This window comes from Natrix helvetica (assembly GCF_964273705.1).
Source record: "Natrix helvetica genome assembly, chromosome: 1".
NCBI classification, from domain to species: Eukaryota; Metazoa; Chordata; class Lepidosauria; order Squamata; family Natricidae; genus Natrix; species Natrix helvetica.
Genome location: NC_138548.1, coordinates 75304487 through 75323058, shown reverse-complemented (window position 1 = coordinate 75323058; position 18572 = coordinate 75304487). Strand labels below are relative to the sequence as shown.

Here is an 18572-nt window from a genome sequence, read left to right as displayed (position 1 = left end):
CCTGGGTTTATCTCATAATAATCATCACACTACCAAAATTCTGACAGGGGATAGGAACAAGCATCCTTCAAATTTTTCATCAATCCTGGAAAGAAATGTTCTGATTTATATCTAGCGAACAATAGGTTTAAACTATTATTGTGACTGACTGGACTAATTCTTAGTAAGAACAAAAATATACTAGCAGAAAATGAAGATGTAGTAAAAGAGCTTATGCATTTTAATTACCCCTTCTTGCTGGTACAGATTTCTGCATGTTGATAGGAACTAGTAACCTGGGACAAGATGAATTAACTCTTCCTCCCAAAGTTGAACTTGGAATTTTAAACTAAAAAAATTAAAACAATTTAATTTAATACATTGAAATTCCAGATGGCTTTTTAAAAAATAGACTGCTAATTCTTGTGATTATACTGAATGTGTTGTGCATTCTAAGCAAACGTGAGCTTTACTGTTGTTCCTTCCTGTTTTGATTTCGTAGCATGGACTTTTCCCTGAAATTTTCCAAATTGGATTCTCAGTCCATACTTGAACCAAATAATCAGACCAGCAGAAACAATTGTGAAACAAAGGGCACAAAGTATTCTAGCAAGAGATGAGGTTTTAATCTTAGTTTTAGACTTACCATTAGTGGAAGTGGCCCACTGTCGATGCTACCTCCATAGCCTCTATTTCTGCAGTGTGGAGGGAACCATCCAACGTTACAGTGACAGTGTTTCAGACTGTTACAAATTCCATGATTGTGGCACATTGTGACATTACAGCCATATTTCAGAATGGACACATTAACGCAACTACCCTCAATTCACAACATGTTATCGCCACAAGAAGTCCCATTGCAATATTCAGGTATATCACAACTGCTAATCTTCTCTCTGCAAACAATTCCACGTTGACGATACTGGCAGTTAGCACAGTACAGTCCAAAGGCACAAACAGCAGCAGAGCGTAACACACAATTAGCTTAACAGCAGGGATCTCATTTGCATTGTGTTTCTGACCCACAGTCACACTGCTCTCCCTTTTCCACTCTTTTGTTACCACAGGATTCGAACTTAAATGTTGTGTTAGTGTCTGGTGGGACAAATAAACACCCAGTGTTTCTATGGTGGAAATAATCCTTGTAACTGCAGTTACTAAATTTATCAGTCTCTACTGCATGGGCTGCCATAATGCATTTACTCTTTTCACAATAACAAAATTGGTCATCATGTTGCATTCCAAGAATGTGTCCCAGTTCATGGGCAAATATTTCAGAAATTAAAAACAAACTGGTAGTTCTATAGGATTCAATAGCACTTGCCCAGTGGCCGCTACATATAGTTCCAACATAAGCAAGTCCTACTGTTTTCCCAAAATGCTTATATGCAAATAAGTGACCGACATCATTTTTTAAAATCTAAAGCAGATGGTCTCTTCTCCAACTATTAAACCTTGAAAGTGTGCTACCTGCTGTGGAGGTAATGTTTATGGGGTTGTTTTGTGACCAGATCACTAAGCCTGTTATTGACAGATGAACAGAAAGTGGATCATAGAATGAGTTTGCAGTGTGGACAATATCTAGAATGTGCATCGTAATAAAAGATTCATTTCTGTGAAACCTAAAATATAGTTCATAATCAATCACAATTGCCACTTTAACATATCTTGTATGTGGCCACCAGGACTTACCAAAAATATCCTTGGTGGCAACATTCTCTGTTTCAAGTATTATGTCCTCTTGATGGCTCTGCTCTTCCTCTCCAACTCCACAAGTCATTTAGAGAGCCCCTTCCTCTACTTCTAATTGAAACACCACGTGTTGAAAGGTTGAAGATTCCTGGACTGGTTCAATTTCATAGGTCTTATTTTCCATTTGCAAGAGACCTCTCAGCCCTCCTGAACATGTACTGAGAGTGACTCAAGAAGAGGACTTTCTCTGTATAAATCCATGGTAGAAACAATCATCCTTGATAAAAGGATGATCCACCTGGAGATCTCCTGCTATATCATAGGGGAAGACAGGAAAAACCTTAGGGATGAGGTTCCTTCTTTGCCTGAGGGATACCACATTTCCTTCAATGGGCAGGAGGTAGCTCACATCCTGGGGTTCTTCTTGCCTATACTTGTAGACAGCTTCCTTGGGATGATCACGTGGCATATCACATGATAAGAGAATGTATATAGCAGTCTACTAGCTCACAGTGACTCTAGGTGGCTTATAGATAATAGAAAATGTATAAAAATAATTATAAAATTAAAATAAAATAACTCCCCACACCCCCTCAGCGACTACACACATCCAAATCAGCCTTTTAAAGGGCTCCACCCCATTCTCCGTCCTCCAAACCTGCTGGTGAAACCACATCTTCAGTTCCTTATGAAAGAATCTCAGGGTGGGCGCCAGTCTAATTTTTGGAGGGATAAGGTTCCAGAGAGAGAGCCACTAAGGGGCCCTTCTTCTGGGTCCCAACAGATGAACTTCCATAGAGGACAGGATCCACAATATTCTTTTCCTCCACACTCTAGTGAGTCAGCTGTATGTGATCGGCAAGAGATAACCTGGTCCCAGATAACCTGGTCCCAAGGATGAAGGGCATTAATGGGGACAGCCAGTACCTTGAATTGCACATGGAAACAAATTGGCAACCAATGTAATTCTCAAGTAAGAGGTATCACATGTGCACATAGAGGTCTGCATAAAACCATGCAGGCCAATGGATACTGAAACAAATGGAGCTTCCGGTGGCTTTTCAAGGGCAGCCCTATGTAGAGCGCATTGCAATAGTCAAGACAGGTGAATAAGGCATGAATAACCATGAATAGTGATTGTTGGCCCAGGAAAGGATGTAAGTGGTACATAACTTGCTTTGTGCAAAGGCCCTCCTGGCTACAACTGTCACCTGCTCTTTCAAGCAGGAATCGCAAATCTAGGAGAGTCCCATTTATTTACTGGGTCTGTTTGGAGCAGAACCACCCTATCCAAGACCAAAGATGGCAACTTAGTTGAAGAAACACCATGAGAAAAAAATTCAAAAATCGTGCTTTAGGTGAAAAGTTTGGCTTCACTATTAAGAAAACTACCAGGATCTAATTTTTTTTTAGAAAAGATGCAGGTTGAGATCTTGTGGACTTTTAAAATACAGAGCAATATTTGGAAGTGCTACATTGGACTTGACACTACTGACTGCGAACTCCCCCAACTGCCCCACGCTGCATCCAGGATGCAGAAGCCTTCAGTTAGATAGAATATTCCCAGTCTAAACTCCGTGAAGTTCACCATCAACTTGATTGAATTTCAAGAGGGAAAGCTTCCAGAAGAGTTTAAGGGGGGGAAAAACATCCACAAGGATTAAGGAACTAGTTACTACTACAGTTTTATCTCTTAGTTCTTTGCAGACTATGCCCCATAGTTCCTTCTAGAGAATTTTAGTAGCAAAGATTGAGACTGAACCCTAAGGCTGGCCCCCATTCACTTGTCCAAATGTTCATTCACCAGCCGGCAACAGGAATAGACTGGCAAATACTAAGACTGATATTAAATTCCCAATTCATCCGCTATCTCTTCATGGCCAGGAATAGTCTATTGAGAACCGGCTAAGTGAACTATCTTACTGGAAATACCATGCGTGTTTGACCCCATGTTAGATTAATGAGCATCCTTCAGACATTCATCATGCTTTTAAATATACAGAAAGACACCTTAGTCATTCTCTTACATCTGAATAATCTTCCTGTATAGCATTCCTATCATTTCCCCAGAATAAATAAGGGGTAGAATGGGAGTGTAAAGTAGCACAGGACATCTTTTCCCTCTTGGAAGCTGCACAAATGATAGCAACCCCACCTAATTCCACACAATAACAGTTTAGCCAAAGGGAATAATATATAAAGAGAAAGAAATTATCTTTTGGGCTCCTTATTACCATTTCATTTACTTCGTGTGACATGTTTTGGATGTGGAGTGGAGTCACAGAGCAATGGATCAAGGAAGGACATCCACTGCATTTGGAGCTGACTCACTGGTGGACTTTCTCCTTGTTGGTACAGTAGTCCGGATCTCTCTGAACACAAGCACAATTGGCCAGCAGAACCACCCCATCCAAGACCAAAGATGGCAATTGTACATGGACCAAAGCACCCCAGAGCCACCCAATCTTATCAGGATTCAGGTTCAACCTGTTGTTCCCCCACCAGTCCGTAACGGCTTCCAAGTACTGCGTGAAGGAGATCAGGGTATCACTTAACTCACCATGGACTGAGATATGTAGCTGTGTATCATAAGCATATTGATGATATCTCAGTCCATGGTGATGGATGATCTCACCCAATGGCTTCCTGGAGATGTAAAATAGACACGGAGAGAGTACTGAGCCCTGCAGAACTGCGCAAGTCAGTGCACAAGGACTGGACCTCTTGCTTCCTATTAACACCGGGAGTGTCTACCACAAAGACCCCTACTCCCAACTCCCGAAGTCACTCCAGAAGAATACCATGGTCAATGGTATCGAAAGCAGCCAAGAGGTCAGGTAAAGCAAGGATGGATGCACTATCCCCATCACACTCCTGCCAGAAACCATCAAAATATGAGACCAATGGTGTTTCTGTCCCATATCCAGGCCTGAATGGTAGAGGTCTAGATAATCCATTTCACCCAAAAACCTCTGGAGCTGCCACACAACTACCTTATCTACAACCTTCCCCAAAAAGGGAAAATTGGAGACTTGTCAGAAATTACCCAACAGGGTGAACCAGGGTGGTGGTTAAGAAGAAGGCAGACCTCAGCTTACCTAAAGTGCTGGGGAGCTACCCCATCCTATAAGGAAGTATTAATCACCACCAGAATCCACCTACATATCACTTCCCTTTCACAAGCCAGGAGGAGCATGGGTCTAAAACAAAGGTGCTTGTGCTCATACACCCTAGGAACCTTCCACTTCCTCAGGAGCAAGAGTGTAAATGTTCCCAAATAAAAGGGTAAGAATCTTCCCAAGGACCCTTCAGCTGATCAGCAATCATGCCAGTATCTAACTAGAAACAAAGTTGAGTGATGTTGTCTTCCAGAAAATCCACAAATTTCTCAGTGTGCCCCTTCAGGTGGACCAGAGTCTCCTCCTTCCCCAGGAGAGATAGCTGTTGGGCGTTCAGGCCAGGCCTTAGCTCCAATTGATTACAGCACACAGAAGGTAGTTCACTGAAATCCAGGTGAATCCAGGGAAGGCACACAGTCATAAATCATCCACCTCCTCTTCTCTGTTTCATCAAGCTGTACCTTCCCAATTTCTCCGCTCTCAGTCTTTCTACTTTTCCATTTGACTTAAGGAGTTTTGGAGGCCTTTAGCTTATTTTGTGCGCTATGGTGATACCCTGTTGTTATAGAAGTCAGTGGTACCAGATCACCTGGTCAGCAGAAATTAATGCCCAGTTAAGCGGGGATTAAACCACATTAAATAAATGTGGAAAATATAATCTCATTAGTGGCTTTAGCAAAATTGTCCAAACTGAGTTGAAGAAACACCATGAGAAAAAAATTCAAAATTGTGCTTTAGGTGAAAAGTTTGGCTTCACTATTAAGAAAACTAAAAAATTTCTAAATTTTCTAAAATTTTTTTAGAAAAGATGCAGGTTGAGATCTTGTGGACTTTTAAAATACAGAGCAATATTTGGAAATGTTATATTTAATGGACTTGACACTACTGACTGCGAACTCCCCCAGCTGCCCCACGCTGCATCCAGGATACAGAAGCCTTCAGTTAGATAGAATATTCCCAGTCTAAACTCCGTGAAGTTCACCATCAACTTGATTGAATTTCAAGAGGGAAAGCTTCCAGAAGAGTTTAAGGGGGGGAAAAACATCCACAAGGATTAAGGAACTAGTTACTACTACAGTTTTATCTCTTAGTTCTTTGCAGACTATGCCCCATAGTTCCTTCTAGAGAATTTTAGTAGCAAAGATTGAGACTGAACCCTAAGGCTGGCCCCCATTCACTTGTCCAAATGTTCAGTCACCAGCCGGCAACAGGAATAGACTGGCAAATACTAAGACTGATATTAAATTCCCAATTCATCCGCTATCTCTTCATGGCCAGGAATAGTCTATTGAGAACCGGCTAAGTGAACTATCTTACTGGAAATACCATGCGTGTTTGACCCCATGTTAGATTAATGAGCATCCTTCAGACATTCATCATGCTTTTAAATATACAGAAAGACACCTTAGTCATTCTCTTACATCTGAATAATCTTCCTGTATAGCATTCCTATCATGTCCCCAGAATAAATAAGGGGTAGAATGGGAGTGTAAAGTAGCACAGGACATCTTTTCCCTCTTGGAAGCTGCACAAATGATAGCAACCCCACCTAATTCCACACAATAACAGTTTAGCCAAAGGAAATAATATATAAAGAGAAAGAAATTATCTTTTGGGCTCCTTATTACCATTTCATTTACTTCGTGTGACATGTTTTGGATGTGGAGTGGAGTCACAGAGCAATGGATCAAGGAAGGACATCCACTGCATTTGGAGCTGACTCACTGGTGGACTTTCTCCTTGTTGGTACAGTAGTCCGGATCTCTGCTGAACACAAGCACAATTGGCCAGCCTTGGAAGCAAAAGGAAGGGCTGTCCAGTTAACATTCTCATTATGGTGGAGAATGGAGAGGGAGCCACACCGGGACTGTCCCCAGTAAGAAGAAAGGAAGAATCAACATGGCTGCATTTCTTTGTTTCAGGTACCATTAAAAATTGATTGATTCTTGTTTCTGGGTAAGAGCCAGAAGGCAACTTGGTGGTAATTGAATGAAGGTAACCTTCTATCAGATTAAGAGCAGCAGGGAGTTGAGAGTTGGTTTATATGAATGTGTTGTTCTCTTTGTCTGTTTCTCTATCTCTGAATGTGTGTGTGTGTGTGTGTGTGTGTGTGTGTGTGTGTTGCGGGTCTGAGGAATTGGTAGATGGCTACACAGATGACACTGAGAGCTAATGTTTCCAGTGGGATAAAAATCTAAAAAGCAATTTATTTCAAACAGATCAATCATAGTAGAACTGATGAGAAAAGTTATAACTGAATAACACAGAGGCCCATGTCGGAGATATCTTTCTCCAGTAGTCATTGAGTTTGCTTCTCCATCTTTCCTTGACATCCAATGTACTGTTGGCTTAGCTGTCTATTGGTCAATGTATCTGCATCTCATATATGCTTCATTTACAAGCCTATCCTGGAGAGTTCTCGTCAGTGGCCATTTGATGATCACCGCAGGTCAATCCAGAAGCAGACTCAATCAGCAGCTTCAGATGATTCTAAAGTTCTTTTAAGACTTCACTCAAGGGTTAATAAAAGTATTTATTGGGCTACAGAGAAAACCACCTATCATTGTATCTGTAGCAGTTTTTTCAGCCAATGACTTTGGTAGGAGAGGAGCAAGCAGTTTTTCATTAATCCTGAAAATAAATTATCTGACTTTCAGAGAGAAGACACTAGTTGATCTATTATGATGACTGACTGCACTAATTCTTAGTGAGAATAAAAATATTCCAGCAGAAAAATGAAGAAGTAGTAAAAAACTAATGGTGGGTTTTAATTGCGCTTTCTTGCTACTATAACTTTCAGCATGTTAATAGAAACTAGGAACCATCAGACTGGGACAAGCTGCCTCTGAATTATCTCTTCCTTCCACTTTGAACTGGAGTTTTGAGATCTAAAATTAAAACTATTTATTATTCTTTAGAAATGAGAGATTTGCTGGAAGTCTACTTTACATAGATCAGGGGGTTTCTTCCCCTCCAAAGTAGCCAAATTCCCTCCCCACCAAAAAAAATGTGTCTGGGGTGACATCTTTAAACAATGAAATTTTGGAAGTCTTTGTTTTTCAAATTGATTGTTAATTCCTGTGCTTATACTGAATGGGTTTTTCATTCTTACCACAGATGAGTTACACTGGTATTCCTTCATCTTTTGATTTCGTAGCATGAATTCTTCCCTGAAATTTTCCAAATGGGTTTCTCAGCCCATCCTTGAGCCAGATAACCAGACCAGTACAAACAATTGTGACACAAAAAGCAGAGAGTTTGCAGCTACAGCTGAGGTTTTCATTTCAGCTTTAGCCTGTACTGAAAGTGGAAGTGGCCCACTGTCAATGCTACCTCCAGAGCCATTACTTCTGCAGTCTGGAGGGGCCCATCCAACATCACAGTGACAGTGTTTGAGAGTGTTACAAACTCCACGATTGTGGCACATTGTAACATTACAATCATATTTCAGAATGGACACATTGACGCAACTACCCTCAATGCACAACTTGTTATTGCCACAAGGAGTACCATCTCTCACGGCTCCAATATCATTTACCTTCATCCCAGTGTGGTAGTCAGTGCCGAAGCAATCATCATATTCGGTGTAAGTTTGAATTATTGTACTGTGCTCCTCCAAAGAAGGAATTTCTTCATTTTTACACTGGATACGGCCACACAGGCTATCCCCAGTATTGCATTTCTTGTAAATTCCATGTTTAAGGCCGCAGTTGCCAAAGCGATCACCCTTTTTATTCACTTCTATGAAGCAAACTTCAGAAGCGACTGTTGCTCCACTACCAAATATCATTTTGCACTGCATATCATGAGTCGTGCAGTTCCCATGATAACAATACACACCATCATTGCACACAGCACCATCTTGCACATGCACATCTTCTGGACAGTGCTCTGAAGTCCCATTGCAATATTCAGGGAGATCACAACTGCTAATCTTCTCTCTGCAAACAGTTCCACGTTGACGATACTGGCAGTTAGCACAGCACAGTCCAAAGGCACAAACAGCCGCAGGGCGCAAGCGACAATTAGCTTGGCAGCAGGGATCTGACTTGCATTGTGTTTCTGACCCACAGTCACACTGCTCTCCCATTTCCACTCTTTTGTTACCACAGGATTCAAATGTAAATGTTGTGTTAGTGTCTGGTGGGACAAGTAAACACCCGGTGTTTCTATAGTGGAAATAATCCTTGTAACTGCAGTTACTAAATTTATCAGTCTCTGCTGCATGGGGTGCCATAATGCATTCACTCTTTTCACAATGACAAAATTGTCCATCATGCTGCATTCCAAGATTGTGTCCCAGTTCATGGGTAAATATGACAGACATATAAAACAAACTGGGCGTTCTATAGGATTCAATAGCACTTGCCCCGTAATTGCTACATATACTACCTATATATGCAAGTCCTACTGTTATCCCAAAATCTTTATAAGCAAATAAGTGAGCAACATCATTCTTTAAAATATCAAGTAAATGGTTTGTTCTCCATTCATTAAATGATAAAAGTGTGTCATCTGCTATATGGGTAATGTTTATGAGATTTTTTTGTGACCAGATCACTAAGCCTGTTATTGACAGATGAACAGAAAGTGGATCATAGAATGAATTTGCAGTGTGAATAATATCTAGAACTTGCATCGTAATAAAAGATTCATTGCGGTGAAACTTCAAATATCGTTCATGATCAATTACAATTGCTACCTCAACATATCTTGTATGTGGCCACCAGGATTTTCCAAAACCTTCTTTGTTTCTAAGATTCTCTGTTTCAGGAATTATGTCCTCTTGATGGCTCTGCTGTTTTTCTCCTACTCCACAAGTCATTCGGGGAGCCCTTTCCTCTACTTCTAACCGAAAAACCATGTGTTGAAAGATAGAAGATTCCTGGACTGGTTCAATTTCATAGGTCTTATTTTCCATTTGCAAGAGACCTCTCAGGCCTCCTGAACATGTACTGAGGGTGACTCGAGAAGGGGACTTTCTCTGTATAAATCCATGGTAGAAACAATCATCCTTGATAAAAGGATGATCCACCTGGAGTCCTCCTGATGTATCATAGGTAAAGACAGGAAAGACCTTAGGGATGAAGTTCCTTCTTTGCCTGAGGAATACCACATGGGGACTTCCTTCAATGGGCAGGAGGTAGCTCACATCCTGGGGTTCTTCTTGCCCATACTTGGGAGACAGCTTCCTCGGGATGATCACGTCGTAAAACGCATATCTGAAGCCCTGAGGAGGCCCCTGTCCAGAAGCTGCATTTTGGATGATCTTAAGCAACATCACACTCAACAATGACAGACTAGTACTCATTTTTGCAGAACGAAGGTAGGAATTGACCTTGTTCTGGAAAAGGAGGAGAGAGAGGGAGGGAAGGAGGAGGGCGAGACAGACAGATTGACTTAGTGTTTTGAATTTGAAGATTTGAAAATGAGGATTCTGAACATACCAGTAGCAACAGAAATGCAATAGATTTTTGGAATGGAGGTGGAGTTTAAACAACCAATATAGAATAACTACTGTTCATATCCTAGTGCTCTCGAACAGTAATAAACTGATATTTTCTCTAGTTGGCTCAAGGTGTGAATTGAAGTTCAATAATTTGAGTGGATATTGAAGTAGCCTATCACACCAGGCGACGTGTGGCTGTGTAAGAGCTCAAAATCAATAACCCGCTGAACCTTCTAATTTCTAATTCATGTTTATTTGGCTTTTCCTCCTTTCCTCCAGGTCATCTTTGGCTATAAAAGGATCTGTGGCTCTTTCATACCAAGTGGCTCAGTCTTTGCTGCAAGAATTTTTACAACTATTAGGGAGCGGGCAGAATCTATTAAAGACCACAAGGTTGCACTCTTAGCACAAATAAACCCAATTTCAAAGGCTGAGCAGACTGTACTTTTGTTACATGAGAGATCAACAAGAAGAACAATTGTCCTGTTCAACAAAGATTGTGCTGAAATCTATAAATTCTATGCATCTGATGTTGAGTGGGATGAAAAGCCTACTAAAAATAGATGCCCAAAACGAATGTTTTGGCATCTTCACTTCCTTTTTAACTTTTTGATTATCTCTTTCCAATGGGCTGCAACTGTGGTTTTATTTCTATGTGCCTGTTGATGGCTCATCTGTTTGAAACCCAAGTTTCCAATAATTCACTTGCACAGAGAATTAGCTTGATCTAGGATGATAACCATTTCCCCATTCAAATAATGGTTGTGTCCAGTGGTGGGTTTCAAAGTTTTTTGGAACCTACTCTGTGGGTGTGGCCTCCTTTGTGGGAGTGGCTTGCCGGCCATGTGACTGGGTGGGAGTGACTTGCCGGCCATGTGACCGGGTGGGAGTGGCTTGCCGGCCAAGTTCAGAGAACACCAAAGGACCCCACAGTCCTCTCCCTCCTTATCTTTTTCCTTTTTGTCCTTCGACTTCTCCTCCTCCTTTCCCCACAACCCCACTCCCTTCTAGCACTGATGATGTTACCTAGTTTGGTAATGAAATGTCTGTAAGAAAACCACCAAGCTCAGAAAGCAGCAAGGATCCCACTATCCCCCACCTCCTCTTTCTCCCTTTCATTCTCCTTTTTGTCTTTTCTGCTCCTTCCCCCACCCCCTTCTAGCACTTCACCAGCTCAGGCGTGACCGGAGAAGTTTCTCTTCTCAGAAATGTCTTCAGTGGAGCGGTGGCAGCCTGGCAGGCTGAGCCTGCGTCCCTTTCAGGAGCTCCAGTGAGGAAACTTCTCCGGTCGTGCCCGAACTGGTGGAGCGCAGGCAAGCGCCGTCCCGTGACAGGGGCGGGGCAAGAACTTACTTCCGGGTTCATTTACCAACAGGATCGCGCGATCCGGTGCAATCCGGCAGAAACCCACCACTGGTTGTGTCTGTCCATGAGTTGTGGGATTGTTTTCATTCTGTCTTCTCGCTGCTAGTTGGTGTTCATGGATGTGGCTTGCTATTAAGAAATATGATAGCATTTTCTTCTAGGTATTTTACATTATGAAGGAAAACATCAAAAAATACGTTGAAATCTTTATTTATGTCATGGTTTGCAAATGGGGTGGCATGCCTTCCTAAGGGATGGAAAATATAAAGCCCACCAGTACTTCCAGAGGCATCATATAAAATGAGATTTACTTGATGTCTGGATGAGGATCAAACAGCAAAATTACATGAAACCCCAAACTGGTTATCGACGCTGGAGATGTTCCTACATCCAAACTGTATTAATTTAGGGAAAGTAATAACTTATAAGGCGATGCTAAATGAAAGAGGTGAACTAAAATCCAGAAAAGAATTATACGACGAAGGAACCGAAGTGGAATGGTGGGCTTATTTATAAGTCCAGTCCAGATACGTAAAAGACAAAAAAGAATGGGGCATTAAGAAAGAACCCACAAAATTAGATAACATTTTACTAGGTGAAGAGGAAAAAATGATTTAAAAACTATACCAATAAGTGAACTTACACAATGGCGGAAGAGCAGGTAAAGGAAACTATGTTAGCATGGAGTAGGAAGTTTGGTTACAGCATAGATTTGGACAATTGGCAAGACCTATGAGAAAGAAACAGTAAGTTAACTTTAGCCACCTCCTATAAGGAAAACTTATACAAGATGTTCTATAGGTGGCACATCCCACCCACAAGATCAGCTAAAATTAATAAAAACTTAGTGCCACGATGTTGGAAACGTAATGCTGCGTTAGGAACATTTTACTATATGTGGTGGGAGTGCCCGAAAGCCATGCTTTTTTGGCACCAGATGAGAAAGAGATGCTAAATCAAAAGATGGAGTTGAGGCCAGAACTATTTTTATTAGGAATCACAAAAGAAAAATATGGCAAAGGTGGATTTATTTAGTGCTGCATATTTTAGTGGCAGCAAGACTGGTTTTTGCACAAAAATGGAAAAATAAAGAGATGCTCTCGGAAGAAGAAATAATAAACAAGATACTGATGTGCGCAGAAATGGACAGACTGACTCTAGGGCTCAAAGACAAGGGTGAGATGGAATATCATGGAATTTGGCATGAATGGTACCGATGGTTAGAAATGAGGGGGAAAGGTCAGCACAGAAAAACGCAGACAGGTTAAGAATTGGAAAATATGGTATTAAGATTGTGTGATAGGTAGGAATTGGATATGTATTTGTATGGTTAGTAATTATATTAAAAAGGGATTAGTGGGAAGGTAATTTGACTGACTACACATACCTATGTAATGGATATAAACTGTAATTGTTGTAAGATTCAAAAACTATATGGAAATGCTTATGCCAGAATTGTCGCACTATGTCCAATGTTTTTAATGTTTATCTAATTAAAAATGTTTAAAAAAACAATCTGCAAAACAGTGCTGGGAGGAGTTGCGCAGTGTGTACGAGTGATCTGGGAATTGGGGATTTAGAGATTATGCCCCTGTCATGGTCAGATCACTCATGTCTCCGGCTGGACTTCCCTGGCGCTACCCTCCACCGCGAGGAGGCGGAGCCAGTTTGTTCAAGCTGGTACCGCCCCAAGCACTTGATGGAACCGGACAGGTTCCAGACGGAGCTTGGGCCTTTACCTGTAGCCCTGACCCGCACTCGGTCGGAGGACCTAGTCGACGCCTGGAATAGGGCGACGGCGGGGGCCTTGGACCGGGTTGCGCCTCTGCGACCTCTCCTACGGCAACGATCCACCCGGGCTCCCTGGTACACCGAGGAGCTTAGGGTGATGAAGCGCCATAGGAGACGTCTAGAGAGCAGGTGGAGGTCCTCACGCTCCGAATCTGACCGAACACAGGTAAGAGCCTATATACGGACCTACCTTGTGGCATTGAGAGCGGCTAAACATAGACATTGTGCCGCTCTCATTGCGTCTGCGGATAACCGCCCTGCCGCCCTGTTTAGGGTGACCCGCTCTCTCCTGTCGCAGGAGACGCGAGAGGCACCCTTGCAGGGAAGAGCAGAGGAGTTTGGGGAATATCTGCAAGACAAAGTCGCTCAGATCCGGAGCGGATGGGGCCCCCCCAGTGGACCGGACGAGCCGACATCAGTGAGTCTTGTGAGCCCACTCTGGGAGGAGTTTGACTCTGTTGCCCCCGAGGATTTAGACGGGTTGCGTGGACGGCTGCGACCCACCACATGTTCAATGGACCCGTGCCCCTCCTGGTTGGTACTGGCATCCTGGGAGGGGACGCGAGGCTGGCTTCTGGGCCTGGTGAACGCCTCATTGAGCGAGGGTTCCTTACCGACTGCCTTGAAAGAGGCGGTGGTGAGGCCCCTGCTCAAGAGGCCTTCACTTGACCCAACGGAGCTAGCTAGTTATCGTCCAGTCTCCAACCTCCCCTTTTTAGCGAAGGTTGTTGAGAATATGGTGGCGGAGCAATTTCCACGTCACCTTGACGAATCCGTATATCTAGACCCACGCCAGTCCGGCTTCCGACCCGGGCACAGCACCGAGACAGCCTTGGTCGCGTTGGTGGATGATCTCTGGAGGGCCAGAGATAGAGGTTGCTCCTCTATCCTGGTCCTATTAGACCTCTCAGCGGCTTTTGATACCATCGACCATGGTATCCTATTGCGCCGGCTGGAGGGGATGGGAGTCGGAGGCACCGTTTTACGGTGGTTCAGCTCCTACCTCTCCGGCCGGATGCAATATGTGTTGATTGGGGGGCAGAGGTCGACCCCGAGGCCACTCTCTTGTGGGGTGCCGCAGGGGTCGGTCCTCTCGCCCCTTTTGTTCAACGCATATGTGAAGCCGCTGGGTGAGCTCATCCGTGGTTTTGGGGTTGAGTACCATCTGTACGCTGATGATACTCAGTTGTACATCTCAACCCCAAGCCACCCCAACGAGGCTGTCGAAGTGATGTCCCGGTGTTTGGAAGCCGTCGGGGTCTGGCTGGGGGACAACAGACTCAAGCTCAACCCCTCCAAGACCGAGTGGCTGTGGCTACCGGCACCTCGGTTCAGCCAGCTGATTCCATCACTGGCCATAGGGGGCGAACAATTGCCCCCTGTGGAACGGGCGCGCAATTTGGGCGTCCTCCTAGACGCCCGGCTGTCAATGGATGATCATGTGGCAGCCGTGGCAAGGGGGGCGTTCCACCAGGTTCGCGTGGTGCGCCAATTGCGCCCCCTTCTGGACCGTGATGCCCTACGCACAGTCACTCACGCACTGGTGACGTCTCGCCTGGACTACTGTAACACTCTCTACATGGGGCTTCCCTTGGGACGCGCCCGAGGACTGCAGCTAGTCCAGAACGCAGCCGCGCGGGTAGTCATGGGGAGTACTAGGTACTCCCACGTAACACCTCTCCTGCGCGAGCTGCACTGGCTACCTGTGGTCTTTCGGGTGCGTTTCAAGGTTCTGATCACCATTTTTAAAGCGCTCCATGGCATAGGGCCTAGTTACCTGCGGGATCGCATCCTCCCACATACATCCCTGCAGCCAATCCGCTCTCACAGGGAGGGCCTTCTCCTGGTGCCGTCCACGAGGCAATGCCAACGGGCGACACCGAGGAGTAGGGCCTTCTCTGTGATGGGCCCAACCCTCTGGAATGACCTCCCCCCCGACATTAGAACCACTACTGACCTCCGCTCCTTCCGACAGAAACTGAAGACACACCTGTTCCGATTGGCTGGTTTGGCATAATTTATAACGTCTACCTCCTGGCATACACATTCTTGCTGGTTTTTAGAGGGATAGTGTTTTAAATTTAATCTGATATTTTAAACTTTTGTATTGATTTATTTATTAGCAGTACAGTTTGGCATATTTTATCCTCCTCATATATATGTATTTCTGTAGTTATTTCTATGTTTTAATCTGTTGTACACCGCCCCGAGTCCCTTTCGGGAGAGGGGGCGGTATATAAACGCTAATAATAAATAAATAAATAAATAAATAAAAAGTGTATGTGAGTGAGACTGCGGGTAGCAAGGTGTTGCTGACTAGGAAACTGTATAAGGCACAGCTGAAGCCAGGAGAGTGTATTTCCACACATTTGCAGAATATGAGAAGGACATTCCTTGAGTTGGAAGAAAAGGGAATGACTTTTCAAATTCAAGGCACCTGAGGGTAGAACAAGAAGCAATGGGTGGAAACTAATCAAGGAGAGAAGCAACTTAGAACTGAGGAGAAATTTCCTGACAGTTAGAACAATTAATCAGTGGAACAGCTTGCCTCCAGAAGTTGTGAATGCCCCAACACTGGAAGTCTTTAAGAAGATGTTGGATAGCCATTTGTCTGAAACGGTATAGGGTTTCCTGCCTAGGCAGGGGGTTGGACTAGAAGACCTCCAAGGTCCCTTCCAACTCTACTATTGCATTGTATTGTATTGTATTATTGCATTGCATTGTATTGTATTGTATTGTATTTTCCTGAAGCACACAAGGTGTATGTGGTGCTTAGGTCTTTGGAGAGTTCATGGGATGTTCTTATGACTAGTCTAGAGTCCATGCAAGGACAGGATTTAACCATGGCATATTTAACTGGTTGGTTGTTAGAGGAGCAGCAGAAACGGCTAGAGAGGAGAGCAAGAAAGGGAGGAGAGTGTGTTCAGCACAGACCAGCATCTCCAACAGTCCAGGATGCTGGCAGAGCAACTGAAAGAGTTAACTTTGTGAAGAGATGCTACACATGCAGTTCTACTGAGCATCTCCAGAGAAGCTGTCCTGAGTGGAGGAACAGAGGAGCAACGAGACAAAGGTGTGGATCTAAGCAGCAAATGTGGAGTTGTTCTCCAGTGTCATTTTCATTTTGGGAGAACCGGTTGGTGAAATTTACCGATCTGGTGAGAAGAGGTTCGACCGATGGACCCGGAAGTAACTTCTGGAACGCCTGCCCCGGCCCTCTCGCTCACTCGCCCTGGCTGTCCTGTCGCAGCTCGCTCACTCCCCCGCCCATCTGCACTAAACTAGCTCAGCCTGCCACGCACTGATTGGCTGGAGTCCAGCCAATCAGTGAGCGGGCTGGAGGCGACCCGTTTAAAAGCATGGTGCCAACAGCCAATATTCTTCTCGTTCCCGAGCAGCTGTCACATTGTGCTTGCTGATCGGTCCTCCCTTCACTTCGATTTGCCTTCCAGCAGCTTGCTGCTTCCCTCAGGTAAGCAACTAAGCGCGAGGAGGTGCGGCGGGAGGCTAGCTTACGGCAGCTAGCGGCTTTCACGAGGGAAGGCCTTCCAGGCCTTGCCTGGCGAAAGCCTTGAGCTGGCATACATCGCGTGGCTGAAAGCGGGTGGGCGGCGGGGGTGGCAGCAGACTAGCTTTTGCGATGGAAGGCCTTCAGGCCTTGCCTCGCGAAAGCCTCAAGCTGGTGTACGCCGCATGGCGGAAAGGCACTGGTTGGCGATGGCGCCAGTGCGGGTTTTCGCATGCTGCCGAAAGCGGGTTGGTGGCGGCGGCAGCGTCCTAGCTTTTGCGAGGTAAGGCCCTCAAGCCTTGCCTCACAAAAGCCGCGAGATGGGCTATGCCACATGGCCGAAAGTGGGTGGGTGGCCATAGCGGCGGCAGCGGCAGGCTAGCTTTCGCGAGCTGGCATACACCATGTGGCCGAAAGCGGGTGGGTGGCGGCAGCAGGCTACCTTTCGCGAGGGAAGGCCTTCAGGCCTTCCCTCATGAAAGCCGCGAGCTGGCTTACACCACGCAGCTGAAAGCCCCCCGCCCCCCTCTCCAGCCTAGCTATCCGACAACCCTTGTCCCTCCAGTCCAGTAAGTTTACCTGTCCTGCTGCCTCGTTGCCTGTCTGCTCCCTGCTGCATCCATCGCATCAGAGAGCTGCTGATTCTGCTTGCTGGTAAGTGACCTGGTTTTTTTTTAATTCTTTTAATGTTTTTTAAAAGAATATTTTATTTATTGTTTATTTATTCATAGAATTTTTTAAAATCGTTTTACTTAAAAGTATTGAATATAGAATATTTTAAAACAGTATAAATTATTGCTGGTAGAATACCTTGAAATGGTTACAGTATAAATTACTACTGGTAGAATAGCTTGAAATGGTTACAGTATAAATTATTGTGTGTGGAATACTTAACAATGGTTTTAAAGGATTTTTTTATTTATAGAATATTTTTTTAAATTATTTTTAGGGAATTTTTATTTTTTAATTGTTTATAAAATATATTTACTACAAGAAATGTTATTCCTTTTTGCAAATGTTTTCTTTGTGATGCAATATGTTGCTTTTAAGTGTTCAGACCAGGTTTATGTGTCTCAAAGTGGCTGCTTTCCTATGGGCAGGCCAGGTTGGTGCAAGGCAGCTTTGTCAGATTTAGTGTTTCACCCTGGTTGTTTAGATAATTCTGAGGTGGTTCCTGGTTCTGTGAGCTTCCTGGCACTGTCCTTTATAATTTCCCACAATGCCTTGATGGTTTTTATTCCAGTGGCTTTGTCTTTCCTGTCCTTAGGGTTAGGTAAAAAAACTGGTTTCATTTGCAGTCTTTTGGGGAGAGGGAATTCTTATTTTTTGGTGTTTTCCTGGCACTGTCATAGTTTGTGTGGGTGTGTAATGTCCGGCAGTTATCTACACATTAATAATGATCAAGAACTAATAATATTTCCTTATACGTTTTAGTGACCTTTCCTTACATAATTGGTGTTTTCTTTCATACTTTTGGATTTCATCCATTGGGGCAAAGAATTCAGTGACATCGTTTTGGCCACTCCCACCCAGTCACATGACTGCCAAGCCACTCCCACCCAGTCACATGGCCGGCACGCCACCCCTACCTGTTCACATGGCCAGCAAGCCACTCCCACAAAGCAGGCCACACCCACAGAGTAGGTTCCAAACATTTTTTAAACCCACC

The 18572-nt window shown here is 44.1% G+C and overlaps 1 protein-coding gene and 1 pseudogene across 2 annotated transcripts; both read right to left on the bottom strand.

Annotated features, from left to right (window-relative positions):
- Positions 1 to 805: 805 nt before the first annotated feature.
- Positions 806 to 6246, bottom strand: LOC309387531 (disintegrin and metalloproteinase domain-containing protein 20-like; annotated as a pseudogene). The gene is made up of 2 exons: positions 6212 to 6246; positions 806 to 2173 (listed from the first exon to the last, which is right to left on the bottom strand). The product of its transcript is annotated as a disintegrin and metalloproteinase domain-containing protein 20-like (transcript).
- Positions 6247 to 7912: 1666 nt separating this feature from the next.
- LOC309385095 (disintegrin and metalloproteinase domain-containing protein 20-like) lies at positions 7913 to 10101 on the bottom strand (the record flags this gene model as incomplete). The annotated part of the gene is given in 2 exon segments (XM_081939192.1): positions 7913 to 8049; positions 8052 to 10101. Coding segments are annotated over 2 exon segments (2187 nt in total).
- Between the last annotated feature and the right edge of the window lie 8471 nt (positions 10102 to 18572).